This window comes from Megalobrama amblycephala, linkage group LG14 (genome assembly GCF_018812025.1).
Source record: "Megalobrama amblycephala isolate DHTTF-2021 linkage group LG14, ASM1881202v1, whole genome shotgun sequence".
Taxonomy (NCBI): Eukaryota; Metazoa; Chordata; class Actinopteri; order Cypriniformes; family Xenocyprididae; genus Megalobrama; species Megalobrama amblycephala.
Window position 1 is genome coordinate 4,517,066 of NC_063057.1, and position 15,512 is coordinate 4,532,577.

At 35.2% G+C, this 15,512-nt stretch overlaps 2 protein-coding genes across 3 annotated transcripts; one reads left to right on the forward strand and one right to left on the reverse strand.

Moving 5' to 3' along the window:
* Positions 1-347: 347 nt before the first annotated feature.
* nudt5 (nudix (nucleoside diphosphate linked moiety X)-type motif 5) lies at positions 348-6,128 on the reverse strand. 2 transcript variants are annotated; one of them, XM_048155970.1, is made up of 10 exons: positions 5,945-6,128; positions 5,723-5,808; positions 5,540-5,607; positions 2,409-2,461; positions 2,204-2,311; positions 2,021-2,116; positions 1,832-1,933; positions 1,744-1,752; positions 1,595-1,648; positions 348-1,042 (listed from the first exon to the last, which is right to left on the reverse strand). In XM_048155970.1, the coding sequence occupies exons 2-10, from the start codon at positions 5,771-5,773 to the stop codon at positions 933-935; spliced, it is 651 nt and encodes a 216-aa protein (XP_048011927.1). In that variant the 5' UTR covers positions 5,774-5,808; positions 5,945-6,128; the 3' UTR covers positions 348-932. The 2 variants fall into 2 exon arrangements, with proteins under 2 accessions (XP_048011927.1, XP_048011928.1); XM_048155971.1 differs by having other exon boundaries at positions 6,025-6,095.
* A 102-nt stretch (positions 6,129-6,230) lies between these two features.
* Positions 6,231-10,920, forward strand: cdc123 (cell division cycle 123 homolog (S. cerevisiae)). Its single transcript, XM_048155969.1, has 13 exons — positions 6,231-6,386; positions 6,905-6,976; positions 7,071-7,134; positions 7,216-7,248; positions 7,333-7,428; positions 7,515-7,621; positions 7,747-7,795; positions 8,757-8,832; positions 8,961-9,083; positions 9,181-9,209; positions 9,573-9,701; positions 9,825-9,962; positions 10,072-10,920. The coding sequence occupies exons 1-13, from the start codon at positions 6,262-6,264 to the stop codon at positions 10,126-10,128; spliced, it is 1,098 nt and encodes a 365-aa protein (XP_048011926.1). The 5' UTR covers positions 6,231-6,261; the 3' UTR covers positions 10,129-10,920.
* The last annotated feature ends 4,592 nt before the right edge of the window (positions 10,921-15,512 follow it).

Genomic DNA, 15,512 nt, shown 5'->3' on the forward strand with positions numbered 1-15,512 from the left:
TTTTTTATAAAATTTTGAATGTTTAATATTGCAAAAAGGTATAATAATAATTGTATAATACATTAAACAGTTAATTTATGATTTACATAACTATATTGAATGGATTCCTTATTCATTACAGTCATGTAAACTGTAAATGTATATAAATATACAAGCATTCAGTGTCAAGCTGTACCTCTGTGTAAGATGAGCAATTTACCAACAAATTATGAAATAAAATCAAAATAATACGCAAGAGCTAGGTTTGACAACTTATTTAAATTACTCTCAGTAAATATGTGCACACACACATATAGGAGGAATGATAAGAAAGAATAACAAATGAGAGACATAAAGCCACACACATATGCAAAATCTAAACTGGAAAATTTATTAGATAAAATTTAATAGTTATTAATGTACACAGCATTTCATATGCATCTTCCAGTACAAACTGTAATGTTTTAGAATGATTTACAATCAATACAGCCCTGTAGACAATTGCATAAACAATATTTAATGCTACTGACATTATATGAAAACATAAATACAGTAAATCAAAAACACAATTTTAGGATTTTGAGATTTATGCCAAGATCTGAATATGATAGTACCTTAAGGAGTCTTTCTATGACACTTACTGCATGACCTATGAATATAACTTTATTCTTTTGTTTTGTGGTTTTCTTTTGTGATTACAGGGTGTACTGAAAAAACTCAGTTCTAGCTGCCAGAACTTTTAGTTCAATTTGGTGAATCCTATTTAATCTGAAATCGTAAAACAGTGCAAACACTGAATACCTGTTAATTAAGTACTGTTAGTATATTAGGAATGTTCAGGCAATCGTGGTAAAACTCTAAGGCCATGGTCAAGTACTGATGAGCTCACAACCGTATCTGAGCCTGCTGTCGGCCTGTAGTGTGATCCAGAGGAGAGATCTGTGCAGTCAGTCTCACTGCTTCAGCACAGGCAACTCTCTGGGCTTAAAGAAGGCCTGCGACATCCCCATAGCATAGATGTACACCTTGGAGTCTACAATGATTTTCTCTTTTTGCAGTAAATCTATTAAAAAAACAAAAACTGTCAAAGCAAAACCTAACAAACTGAGTGGAAATCATACAAAATGAATACTGAATAAATAGGTCATTTACACTGCTGGTCACTGATTTATTTTAAATAACTCTCTTATGCTTGCCAAGGCTTAATTTATTTGATCAAAAAATACAGTAAAATAGTAATATTATTACATTTGAAAAGAACTGTTTTCTATTTGAATATATTTTTAAATATAATTTATTTCTGTGATGGTAAAGCTGAATTTTCTCCAGTCTTCAGTGTCACATGATCCTTCAGAAATCATCACAGGAAATAATAACATTTTAAAATATATTCAAATAGAAAACTTATTTTAAATTGTAATAATATTTTACAATATTACTGTTTTTACTGTATTTTTGATGATTCTTAGTGAGCATTAGATCATAATTGTTGCAAACTTCTGACCGCCAGTGTAAGTATGAACTTCTTATTTAGCAATACAGTTATTTATAACCAATGGACATAATTATAAACTAAAGATTTATGCATTTCTCATCAGCAAAAAAATCCACTCACCATCGATTTTTTGCTGAAATTCATCCAGAGGTAGAAGAATAACCTCCACAAATTCTGAGAGACAAAATATGGTTTCAGAAAAAAAAAAAAATATTCTAAATATTATCAATATAATAGTGACTTATTTTTACTGGAAAACAAATACATACCTCCATCACCTGTTGGAGACAAAAAAAAAGCATGAATTGTTCTGCATTCATTTAAAACACAAATCATAGTAAATGATCCGTCACTCACCCAGCTGCTGAGTGGGGTTTATATTTTCAATGTCATCTCCATTAATATGTACCATCACGATCTGTGTGGTGCAGTTAGACAAGCCCGGGTCTAAACATGTGACTAAAACACAGAAAATGGGATGAGATATTAAAATATGTAAGTTATAAATATTTTGTCAAGTATACAGACACATTACAGCAGTTGTACCTGGGGTGATGCCCACTACCTCCCCTTTGTAACCCGTTTCCTCCTTTAGTTCTCTCAAAGCAGCCATTTCAGCATTCTCATTGTCATCTATCAGGCCTGAAATATTCATACAGAGCAAATAATCAATGGATATTTTATTTTATATGAACTATTATATGTTGTACGATCCTAAAGCAGACTGACCTGCAGGAAACTCCAGCACGTTGCATCCCAAGGGTGGTCGAAACTGCTTCACCATGACGACACAGTCTTTATGTAGGGTCCGCTTCAGAAGGGCTATGATTCCCACACCTTAAGATCAGTTCAATCTTATTAATATTAATAGAGCATTAAAGCATGAACAAAATTCCAAATGAAAGTGTGCGAGAGTGTTTGGAAGCACACACACCATCAGCTGCACTGTCGGCGACTCGGGTTGTTCTCTTTGCGGTTTCCCATGTTCTGAGGGGACAAAGATCCACAAAAGATATTCCAGTTAAGTGTCTGTCTGTCTGTCTGTCTATCTGTCTATCTATCTATCTATCTATCTATCTATCTATCTGTCCATATGTCTATCTAACTATCTGTTTATTTATATTAAAGATATATAAGATATACAGACAGAAAGATATACGGACGGATAGATGGATAGATAGATAGACAGACAGACAGACAGTCGGATGCATAGACAGACAGACAGACAGACAGACAGACAGACAGACAGATAGATAGATAGATAGATATATAGATAGACAGACAGACAGACAGTCGGATGCATAGACAGGCAGATAGATAGACAGACAGGCAGATAGATAGATAGTCAGATGGATAGACAGAGAGATGGACAGATAGTCGGAGGATAGACAGGCAATTAGATAGATAGTCAGATGGATAGACAGACAGATGGAAAGATAGTTGGATGGATAGACAGGCATATAGATAGATAGATAGATAGATAGTCTGATGGATAGACAGACAGACAGACAGATAGTCAGATGGATAGACAGACAGATAGATTGTCAGATGGATAGATAGACAGACAGACAGATAGTCTGATGGATAGACAGACAGACAGACAGATAGTCAGATGGATAGACAGACAGATAGATTGTCAGATGGATAGATAGACAGACAGACGGACAGATAGTCGGAGGATAGACAGGCAATTAGATAGGTAGTCAGATGGATAGACAGACAGATGGAAAGATAGTTGGATGGATAGACAGGCATATAGATAGATAGATAGATAGATAGATAGATAGATAGATAGATAGATAGATAGATAGTCTGATGGATAGACCGACAGACAGACAGACAGACAGTCAGATGGATAGACAGACAGATAGATAGATAGTCAGATGGATAGACAGACAGACAGACAGATAGTCTGATGGATAGACAGACAGACAGACAGATAGTCAGATGGATAGACAGACAGATAGATTGTCAGATGGATAGATAGACAGACAGACGGACAGATAGTCGGAGGATAGACAGGCAATTAGATAGGTAGTCAGATGGATAGACAGACAGATGGAAAGATAGTTGGATGGATAGACAGGCATATAGATAGATAGATAGATAGATAGATAGATAGTCTGATGGATAGACCGACAGACAGACAGACAGACAGTCAGATGGATAGACAGACAGATAGATAGATAGTCAGATGGATAGACAGACAGATAGATAGATTGTCAGATGGATAGACAGACAGATGGATAGACAGTTGGATGGATAGACAGGCAGATAGATAGATAGATAGATAGATAGATAGATAGATAGACAGACAGACGGACAGATAGTCAGATGGATAGACAGACAGACAGACAGACGGACAGATAGTCAGATGGATAGACAGGCAGATAGATAGACAGACAGATAGATATATAGTCAGATGGATAGACAGACAGACGGACAGATAGTCGGATGGATACACAGACAGATGGACAGATAGTTGGATGGATAGACAGACAGGCACATAGATAGATAGATAGATAGATAGATAGATAGTCAGATGGACAGACAGGCAGATAGATAGATAGTCAGATAGATAGATAGATAGATAGATAGATAGTCTGATGGATAGACCGACAGACAGACAGACAGACAGTCAGATGGATAGACAGACAGATAGATAGATAGTCAGATGGATAGACAGACAGATAGATAGATTGTCAGATGGATAGACAGACAGATGGATAGACAGTTGGATGGATAGACAGGCAGATAGATAGATAGATAGATAGATAGATAGATAGATAGATAGATAGATAGATAGATAGTCTGATGGATAGACAGACAGACGGACAGATAGTCAGATGGATAGACAGACAGACAGACAGACGGACAGATAGTCAGATGGATAGACAGGCAGATAGATAGATAGATAATCAGATGGATAGACAGACAGACGGACAGATAGTCGGATGGATAGACAGGCAGATAGATAGACAGACAGATAGATATATAGTCAGATGGATAGACAGACAGACGGACAGATAGTCGGATGGATACACAGACAGATGGACAGATAGTTGGATGGATAGACAGACAGGCACATAGATAGATAGATAGATAGATAGATAGATAGATAGATAGATAGTCAGATGGACAGACAGGCAGATAGATAGATAGTCAGATGGATGGACAGATAGACAGATGGATAGACAGGCAGACAGACAGATAGTCTGATGGACACACAGACAGATGGACAGATAGTCAGATGGATAGACAGAAAGACGGACAGATAGTCGGATGGATAGACAGGCAGATAGATAGATAGTCAGATGGATACACAGACAGATGGACAGATAGATAGATAGATAGATAGATAGATAGATAGATAGATAGACAGACAGACAGATGGACAGATAGTCAGATGGACAGACAGGCAGATAGATAGATAGTCAGATGGATGGACAGATAGACAGATGGATAGACAGGCAGACAGACAGATAGTCTGATGGACAGATAGTCAGATGGATAGACAGACAGATAGACAGAAAGTCTGATGGATAGACAGATGGACAGATAGTCGGATGGATAGACAGGCAGACAGACAGATAGTCTGATGGACACACAGACAGATGGACAGATAGTCAGATGGATAGACAGGCAGACAGACAGATAGTCTGATGGACACACAGACAGATGGACAGATAGTCAGATGGATAGACAGGCAGACAGACAGATAGTCTGATGGACACACAGACAGATGGACAGATAGTTGGATGGACAGACAGGCAGATAGATTGATAGTCAGATGGATGGACAGATAGTCAGATGGATAGACAGGCAGACAGACAGATAGTCTGATGGACAGATAGTCAGATGGATAGACAGACAGATAGACAGAAAGTCTGATGGATAGACAGATGGACAGATAGTCGGATGGATAGATTCCAATTATTTATCTATCCTGCCTACTGTACCAACCTCCCTCCCTATCTATCTAACTGTAAATAATCAGTGAGAGTATCATCATGTCCACTCAGTCCAGAGGTCACACATCATTTACACACAGTCACAGATCAATACCTGGTGCTTCCAGAGGGATCCACATATGTGGTCTTCTCAAGCTTCACCCACTTTCCACTTGCTATCAGCTAACAAGAACACACATTTTAATGTTAAAGAGCACTTTGTAACAATATGTGGATATTTACATGATGACAAAATGTAACATGTTTATTTTACTAAGCATTGAAGACAGACTCTTACCTCCTCTTTGATCACATGAGGTTCAGTAGTGGCTTTTTGTGGAGAGCTCATCTTGATCAGTGATGTCTGGAACAGCTACAGTAATTCTGCACGTGCAACAGAAATTAAGTTACAGGTCGCATGATGTTGTCATGATGACCACACAGTCCATTTCAACTAGTTAATACACAAAAAAGGTAACGAGAGATCTGTTTAAGTCGTTTGAATTAGCGGGGAACGTACCAGAAAAATCCGAGAGTATGTCAAATAGATCACAGTGACCTAGCCCGAGAAAGTGAGGGATGTTTAGTGAGTTTTCTTACATATAGTCACGTGTTCAGTGAACATCTGCCTGCGTGTGTGCAGATCAAACAGGTCCTCCTCTTGTACATTGCATCATGTTATCGTTGTATACATTATGTTATCAACCTGGGCACTGATAGTCAACAACAACAAATATAACTGAACACAAAACGTCCCTTAAAGTATTAAAAATACAGAATCGTTACAAAACAAAGCACGGTTATAAATGCGGAACTGTAGTTACTAGTACTATCGATATGCCGGAATGTTTTGAGGTTGCGCAGATTATCAGTGTAGTTTCAGGCAGCATGAAGAAGGAGCAGGTTGTAAACTGTCAGTTTTCTGTTTGGTATCCTCTATTCAAGAAACACACTATTAAGAGGTAAGAGAGTTATTTACAGTGTGATCGTATATAATGATCGGGGCTCACCGGGAAACTCAGAAAGAGTCCAAACGTCGTGCGTTGTAGTAAAAAGTACAAATTATGGTACTATGATGCAGCCATGGACATTTACCATGGTGCTACCATGTTTTTGGACGATATTTTTGGATATGCATATTAGTACTGCCATGTTTTGTTTTGTTTTCAGACAACTACCATTGTATTTGAACATGAAATTATATCAAAATAACATAGTAGATCCCATTACTGTACTAAATTTTTTAAAATCAGTTCAAAATTACTTTATTTGCATGAATGTAAATAATACAATATTGCCAAAGCTGTACTCTCTCTCTCTCTTTCTCTGTGTGTGTGTGTGTGTGTGTGTGTGTGTGTGTGTATGTACTATAACAAAGCCTAAAATGAAGTTGGACCTTTGAGTTTATATACTAATGTTTTTGGTTAATGTGCTGTTGTAATTAAGTAGATATTAATGCTGGTTATTTTCTTTTTTCCAGCTTGATTCTGCCTATACCTCAAAATGTAATCGATTACTTATTAGATGACGGGACACTTGTGGTTTCTGGCAGGTGAGATTTGGGCAACGGTTTGGTATTGAACAAACTGTTGTGACAGTTTCTGTTCTTGCCTGGTTAAAGGATGTCTCATTGTCTCTATTTGTAGTGAGAACAACAATTTGCAAACGCAGGCCGCCAATAACAGTGACTCGGATGAGGAGGACATTCAGGTAAGTGTGGCTGTGTGAAATACAAGTACATTTAGATATATAACAAAATACAACTCCTGATCTGGTGCTTTTGTATTCCAGTGGACTGACGATGAAACTACAACAACAGTTACGGTGCGTCTCACTCCTCTCAGCCAATCAAAGCCGAGCTGATTTGATATATTTGTGCAATTACTAAATTGTGCGTATCTTCCGCAGGCCCCAGAATTCCCAGAGTTCAATGTAAAGGTGCAGGAGGCAATAAATGTTCTGGGCGGATGCGTCTTCCCAAAACTGAACTGGAGCGCCCCACGGGTGAGATGATTTTAATCCCAATTGCATTTCATACACATGAATGTATTATACTCGCAATACTCTTCATCTTTCTGTCTTCCTCTCAGGATGCTAACTGGATTGCCCTGAACAGTTCCTTGCAGTGTCAGAGTCTAAGCGACATCTTCCTCCTTTTCAAAAGTTCAGATTTCATCACGCATGACCTCACACAGCCGTAAGTGTCTCGCACAGGTTCATAAAAGCCGGTTCCCATCAAGCTCCATGTGATTTGATTTTTCTTCTCAAGAAATTGAAGAAAGCTGGTTGGTTGAAGTAATAATTTTGTACCTTTGTTGGCAGATTTCTCCATTGTAGTGATGATTCTCCAGACCCAGCCATAAACTATGAGGTACAAAAAACACAACAAAGCAGCCAAACATACTTTTTTCAGTATGTACCATTTAGATATTTTTGTTAGCACACCATTATTATATTATATTATATTATATTATATTATATTATATTATATTATATTATATTATATTATATTATATTATATTATATCATATTATATTATATTATATCATATTATATTACTTTATATTATTTTATATTATATTTTAGTGCTGTCAAATGATTAATCATGATTAATCACATACAAAATAAAAGTTTGCTTACATAATGTGTGTAGTACTGTGTATATTTATTATGTATATATGTAACATATATAAATATATACTTAAATATATACATATGTGTGTATTTATATATACATAATAAATATACAGTACACATTATGTAAACAAACTTTTATTTTGAATGTGATTAATTGTTTAACAGCATTTATTATATTATATTATATTATATTATATTATATTATATTATATTATATTATATTATATTATATTATATTATATTATAATGAAACCCGATTAGGGCTGTCAAACGATTAATCGTGATTAATCGCATACAAACTAAAAGTTTAAGTTTGCCTAATATATGTGGGTGTACTGTGTGTAATTATTATGTACATAGAAATACAAACACATTCATGTATATATTTGAGAAATATTTACAAGTATATGTATTTATTTATATTTTTATATAATTTATATTATATATAAATACAAATATTTTGTACATAACATATTTCTCTTAAATATATACATTAATTTGTGTGTATTTATATATGCATATTAATTACACACAGTACTCCACATATATTATGCAAACTCAAACTTTTATTTTGTATACGATTAATCGTGATTAATCGTTTGACAGCCCTAAACCCGATGAATAACCCTTAAATATCTTTTAAATAAACATTATTAAATAATAAATAATTTTCATGTGGGGCTCATTTTGTGCAGTTGGTGTTGAGAAAATGGAGCGAGCTCATTCCAGGAGGAGAATTCCGTTGCTTTGTGAAAGAGAATAAACTAATTGGTATGAACAATCTGCATTTCTTATACTAATATGTGAATATTCTGTTTTGAATGCAGTGCTTTTAATTGAATGTACTGTATAATGTAGCATGTGATAATCTTCATACTGAGATCAGGTTTGTTTTTTAGCGATCTGTCAGAGAGATTACACACAACATTATCAGCACATCGCCAAACAAGAGGCCAGCATCTCTTCCTCTATACTGCAGTTCTTCAGAGACCACATCCAATACCAGTTCCCAGATGAGGACTGTAAGTGCATCAATGCGGAGGAGAAAATATGCGTCTTATTTTTTTAAAGTTACTGTACATATGTGCATTAAACAATATTCTCTTTTTTTTTTTTCAGTTGTCCTGGATGTTTACAGAGACAGCTCAGTAAGGTTTTTATGAGTGCAAATTTTACAATAAAATGTGTAATTTACTGTATAGCAATGTATGATTTTAGTCTGAAGTTTAGTGTTCATCAGCATTTATCAATCCAGTGAAAAAAAAATGTTATCAGAATTTTAAAAATAAATGGTTTCTTAAATGTAATTCCAAATGAATCTTGTTTCTGCTATGAAATTAAAAATTAAAAAGGTAATTGTGACTTTTTATCTCAAAATTCTGACTTTTTCTCAGAATTGTGTGATATAAAGTCAGAAACAAGCCAGTTGTTTGTTAAAGAGGACCTATTATGCTTTTTGTAAATGTTCAGCTTTCTTGAAAAATAGCATAAAAAAGTTTGTTTTTCTAAAGGGACGCGTGTGGTTGATTGACTTCAACCCGTTTGGTGAAGTCACAGACTCTTTGCTTTTCACATGGGAGGAGCTAACATCTGGCAAAAATCTCACAGCCAATCAGACGCAAGAGGACACAACACAGCAGGTAGTTTATACACGAAAATGGTGCACGTTATACATCAAACCCTGTTTAAATGTATTTCACTGCAAGTATTTTAAAAGACAAATGTGCTGTTATATTAATAGCATGCATACCGTATTTTATTAGGACGGTCCTGCATTTCGACAAACCACCAGTGAGGTCACGGTGCAGCCCAGCCCATGTCTGTCCTACAGAATCCCACGAGACTTCATGGACCTGACCACAGGGGAAGATGCCTATAAACTCATTGATTTTCTTAAGCTGGTAAGTGAGATGAGGATAAACACAAGGACCTCTGTAGAAAAAGAGAGGGAAATATCACACTTGGCTTCATTCATGCAGCAGAATGTGGTCTGATTTTCTGTATTTACAGAAGAGGGGTCAGCAGGAGGAGGAGGAGTCTGATGCAGAAGGGGAGGGGCCTCTGTAGTAAACCGGAGGAGCTGGGTGTCAGTGCTGCCTTCCTGCAGTTTACTTCCAACTCTGCTTGAATAGACCTGTCTGTATTTTTCAAGTGAACTGGAAGATTTTGATTGGCTACTTCAGGCTTTAGATTAAATTGAGGTACCAGACTTTGTAGGAAGGTCTCATTACTGTATATAATGTGATGGGTGCTGACCTGGGAAGTCCACGTCAAATGTTTAACAGACTTATACACGCTTCTGTATCGCAGAAGACATTTTTATGCTTTCTATCTGCAATAGTGCTCACACACATTACAAATTCAAAGTGCAATAGTTTTAAAACTGTTATGAAGTAATAATAAAAAATTTATAATAATTAAAAAAGCTTCTGTGTTCATGATATGTTGCAATTTACAAATTGACCAAACTGGATTTTTGTTGTAGACTGACTTTTTTTTTTTTTTTTTTTTTTTTTTTTTTTGGGGGGGGGGCATCCATGTGGGGGCGCTAAATACCAAATAACTGGTGTGCAAGAATAAGCTGTAATTGCAAAGTAACTTTTGGTTTATGTATATTTTAAGTTGTCCCTGTTACAGTGTATTTATACATTTAAGTGCTGAGTAGTATTACTTAACAACATGTACTTACTATAGGGTTATGGTTTGGTTTGGTTTAGGGTTAGTTGCATGTAATCATGCATAATATACTGTTATGACTACAGTAAGTACATGCAACATATGTAAGGGCACTGTAAAATAAAGTGTTTCCAGGCCATGAAAACTCATGAAATGTAATAAAACTTTACAATGGCATGGACATTTGTGTGCATAGATATTTTTCTAGTTCAGCTGTTTTCTGCTTAGCCCTTAAATATTTCATCAGCTAGATAGAAATTGTTTTGTGTTATTGCAATCTCGATAAAATGATTTTCAAATTCCTTTTCTAGTAATCATAAGAGACTGAAAAATTAATTGAAAAGACATGTATGTATATATATATATATATATATATATATATACAGTACAGTCCAAAAGTTTGGAACCACTAAGATTTTTAATGTTTTTAAAAGAAGTTTCATCTGCTCACCAAGGCTACATTTATTTAATTAAAAATACAGTAAAAACAGTAATATTGTGAAATATTATTACAATTTAAAATAACTGTTTTCTATTTGAATATATTTGACAAAGTAATTTATTCCTGTGATGCAAAGCTGAATTTTCAGCATCATTACTCCAGTCTTCAGTGTCACATGATCCTTCAGAAATCATTCTAATATGCTGATCTGCTGCTCAAGAAACATTTAATGTGTACAATTGTACAAAATATTTGTGTACAATATTTTTTTTCAGGATTATTTGATGAATAGAAAGTTCAAAAGAACAGTGTTTATCTGAAATCTAATCTTTTGTAACATTATAAATGTCTTTACTGCCACTTTTGATTGATTTAATGCATCCTTGCTTAATAAAAGTATTCATTTCTTTCATTTCTTTTCAAAAAAATAAAAATAAAAACTCTTACTGACCCCAAACTTTTGAACGGTAGTGTATAATGCTACAGAAGCTTTGTATTTCAGATAAATGCTGTTCTTTTGAACTTTCTATTCATCAAGGAATCCTGAAAAAAAAAAAGTACACAACTGTTTTCAACATTGAAAATAATCATAAATGTTTATTGAGCAGCAAATCAGCATATTAGAATGATTTCTGAAGGATCATGTGACACTGAAGACTGGAGTAACAATGCTGAAAATTCAGCTTTGCATCACAGGAATAAATTACTTTGTCAAATATATTTAAATAGTACACAGTTATTTTAAATTGTAATAATATTTCACAATATTACAGTTTTTTTACTGTATTTTTAATTAAATAAATGTAGCCTTGGTGAGCAGACGAAACTTCTTTTAAAAACATTAAAAATCTTAGTGATTCCAAACTTTTGGACTGTACTGTATATATATATATAAAATAAAAAAATTGTTAGAGATTTTGTAAGCGTATTGCATATGCGTGCTTGGATTCATACAAAGAAATTATGAACACATGCAAAAACAAGCGAGAACCAACAAAATATTAATAACTGATTATGTTGTAGTCAATGTATGTTTTTTGCTGTGGGCTTTTTGTTTTTCTATGCATTTTTTGCAGCCTAAAATAAAACCAGTAGTAAAATATTTTCCTCATATATTGATGGTTTAATCTATGTTAGGCCATGAACAAAAATACATTTAATAATGAACAATAGTAATGTATTTATATATTAAATTAACATTAACCTAAATTAATAACTGCTGTATCCTTGTATAATACCTAATGTTAACTAATTAAACCTTATTGTTAACTGCAGGGGCGTGTTTAGGTTATTGGGGTGCCTAAGCAAATCTCTGGGAGGGGGCCCCAGCGAGCACGTTCTGTCGGTTGAGGGGTCTGTAGTCTACTTTTTTGTAGTGCGTATAGTGCGATTTTTCCCTCCCAGCTTCATACTCACCAGTCCCAGAGCGGCACCCCATAAGCACCATCACACTCACTAATGCATATAGTATGCATCTGATCTAAGCTACATGTAATTGAGAGCATTCTGAAACAATGCTTATGTGTGTGTTGTCAACATGTCAATTTATTATAAGCAACACAAGACTTTAACAGCCAATGACATTTACAGCTGGAGAGACTGGACTGATTTTCTACTGTTTAGTGTCAATCACCATCTAACTCAGCCAGTTAAGATGTACATTTAGCCTTAGATATGATATGAATATGGTCCCTGGATCATAAGTTTTATCAGCTGCCAATTTTCAATGCACTTTTAAGAGTGCAAGTTGCAACTATTATTAACAATAATGGAAAGATGAGGTTTATCAGTATGTCACAATATCACTCTGTTTGGACTCTGTTTTGCACCATTTCCTGCCAGTCTGTCATCATAGTTATGCATTTCGATTCACAAGCTCGCAATTCGAGTCAATATCAGTTATTTTGGATATACTGTATATCAGGTAGGCTACAGTACATGGCAAATGTTCTCAAGAAAAAACGAATGCTGTATAATACACATGGAAATCAGTACTACATTAATATTGAAGGTTAAAATGAACCAAATTTGTATACAAACTTAAATTATACTTAAGGAAATTTTTATAATAATAAAGTTATAATAGGCTTACTAACTTTAAAATGATTTCTACCCCAATTCTTTTAAGTATAAACATTTAAATGGTGGTCATCAACTTGATGGATTTGTTCAAACATGCATTATATAGGCTATTAAAGAACATTAAATATAATATGGTGCATACATTTAGCTAAATGCTCCTCTTTAGAGTTGATTTTTCTAGCTGACTAACGAGTTTATGGCCTTTCCAGTAGGTATAAGGCATATTCCTGCATATCACGTAGACTACACCACTGGGGGGATCCCCCGAGGGAGAAATCGTAGGGGCCCCCCCACGCAATTGCATGCATGCTGGTTAACTGAATTGTTCCTTCTCCCCAAAAAAGTTCACTTATTTTGGTCTATTTAACGGGATGAACAAGTCCATTCAAATTAGATATTAATTTGAATTTAACTAGCATATGAACAGGGTGTATTTATTAGCACTTTTTGTCTGTGGTTCCATGATTTGTTTCGTAATGACTGACAAACCAAGTGAACAAGTGGACACAGGATTCAGAGAAGAAATATCTTAGAGGGGGAGGGGGTGGTGACTGTCAGATCAAACTGCTTAGATTTGCTGACTCAGAGCTGGTAAAGAGAGAAAGACGACAAGAGAGAGAGACAGAATGCAAAGGGAGGGACAGATTTTCCAGAGCCGAGAAACTGCAGTGGTTTGCAGCTGGAATACTCATGAGCGGGAGACTACAGCAAAGGAGCTGACTGATGCACACACACACACACACACCCTCATTCTATCCTCGCCGCTGACTGTACTACTGATACAAGTGAACAGTCTGCAGCCAATCTGACATCCACAGCAGACATTTGTCAGTGCTACTTTTATGGCCTGGTCTCAAACATGCTTTTTAACCCTAAAATGTTGTTGTATTATGAGTGATATAGACATTTGAGCTCCTGGGGGGAGGGACAGTGAGTGAGCGAGCCTAGTTTTGGGGAAAAAATATAGAAAAGGTTGTCACTGTAAATACATTATTCAAGTGACTCATAAAAGCTCTGGCATCCTCTCACCCTCTCTATCTGAAAGTCACGAGGCAACTTGCTGTGAGAAGGCCACCGACCTCAAGGTAAATATTTTTTACAGTACACTTGTGTTACAATTAAATCCTGGTGTGTTGGATAATTAATTTTAAGCATTTCCTGCACTTTTTAAGCTTATTGCTAAACACAGGCATGTGTAGAAATCTGAAGCTGGTTTGTGGATTATTATCCTCATCAGCCTGCTAATACGTGCCACCAGATGTAGCCAAAGTGTTGTTTTACCTTGACTTTGCCTAAACTATTTTGCCTAACAGATTGACTTTGTTGCTTTAAAACGCAGTAACTATTAACAGTGATTAATATCATCCATCTTGCACGTGCCATAATGCATCTATATTAATGTGGCCACTGTTTTATTTCCTACAGGGCACACTAAGAATTTAGACTTTATTAAAACAATTGATCTGAACGGATGCATGCTTTTTTTCAGTTGGACTTGAGCATGCTTTTGGTGCAATGCGAACAATCCACACAGGCACACGATCTCTCCTCCTCCTCTCCTCTCTCATATGGCAAGCCATTTTAACATTTATTCCATAAAACTATTTTTTTTTATGTTAATAGAACGTATTTGTAAATACTAGGAAGTAATCCAATAGAAACTATCTTTTTAAATTTAATTATTCATTAGATACCAGTACTTCTTTCTTTAAAAAAAAAAAAAAAAAGATTTATTTTTGGCGTTTTTGCCTTTATTATGAGAGATCGGGAAAGGACCTTGAGCCAGGACTCGAACTTGGGTCGCCCCAAGCTCAACGGCTCTATAAGTTTTGTGGAAAAATATGTAAAATTGACTTGAATAGAGACTAGTCACTATTGAAATAAGTACTGGTGTCTGCTCTGATAGCCTCGTGGGTAGCGCGCCAACACCAGTACTTATTTCAATAGTGACTAGTCTCTATTCAAGTCAATTTTATAGTTCTTTCCACAAGGAAATAACTATTTCACTCCTTTGCGACTAGCCATTATCACAACTGTTCCATTGTTAATAGTAGCATTTTTTTTTTTTTTTTTTGCCATTGAATTCTTTGGGGATCTCTCTTCATCGGATCGAATACTTATTCTTTAGTTACTTGCATTGCAATAGTATAGTATCTATTCTGTTTCTATATTCCTAGTAAAGATTTAATAGACATCAGTGCCTATTAAACAATAGTGTGTTACCCACTTATTACTAGTAATATTTTTCAGT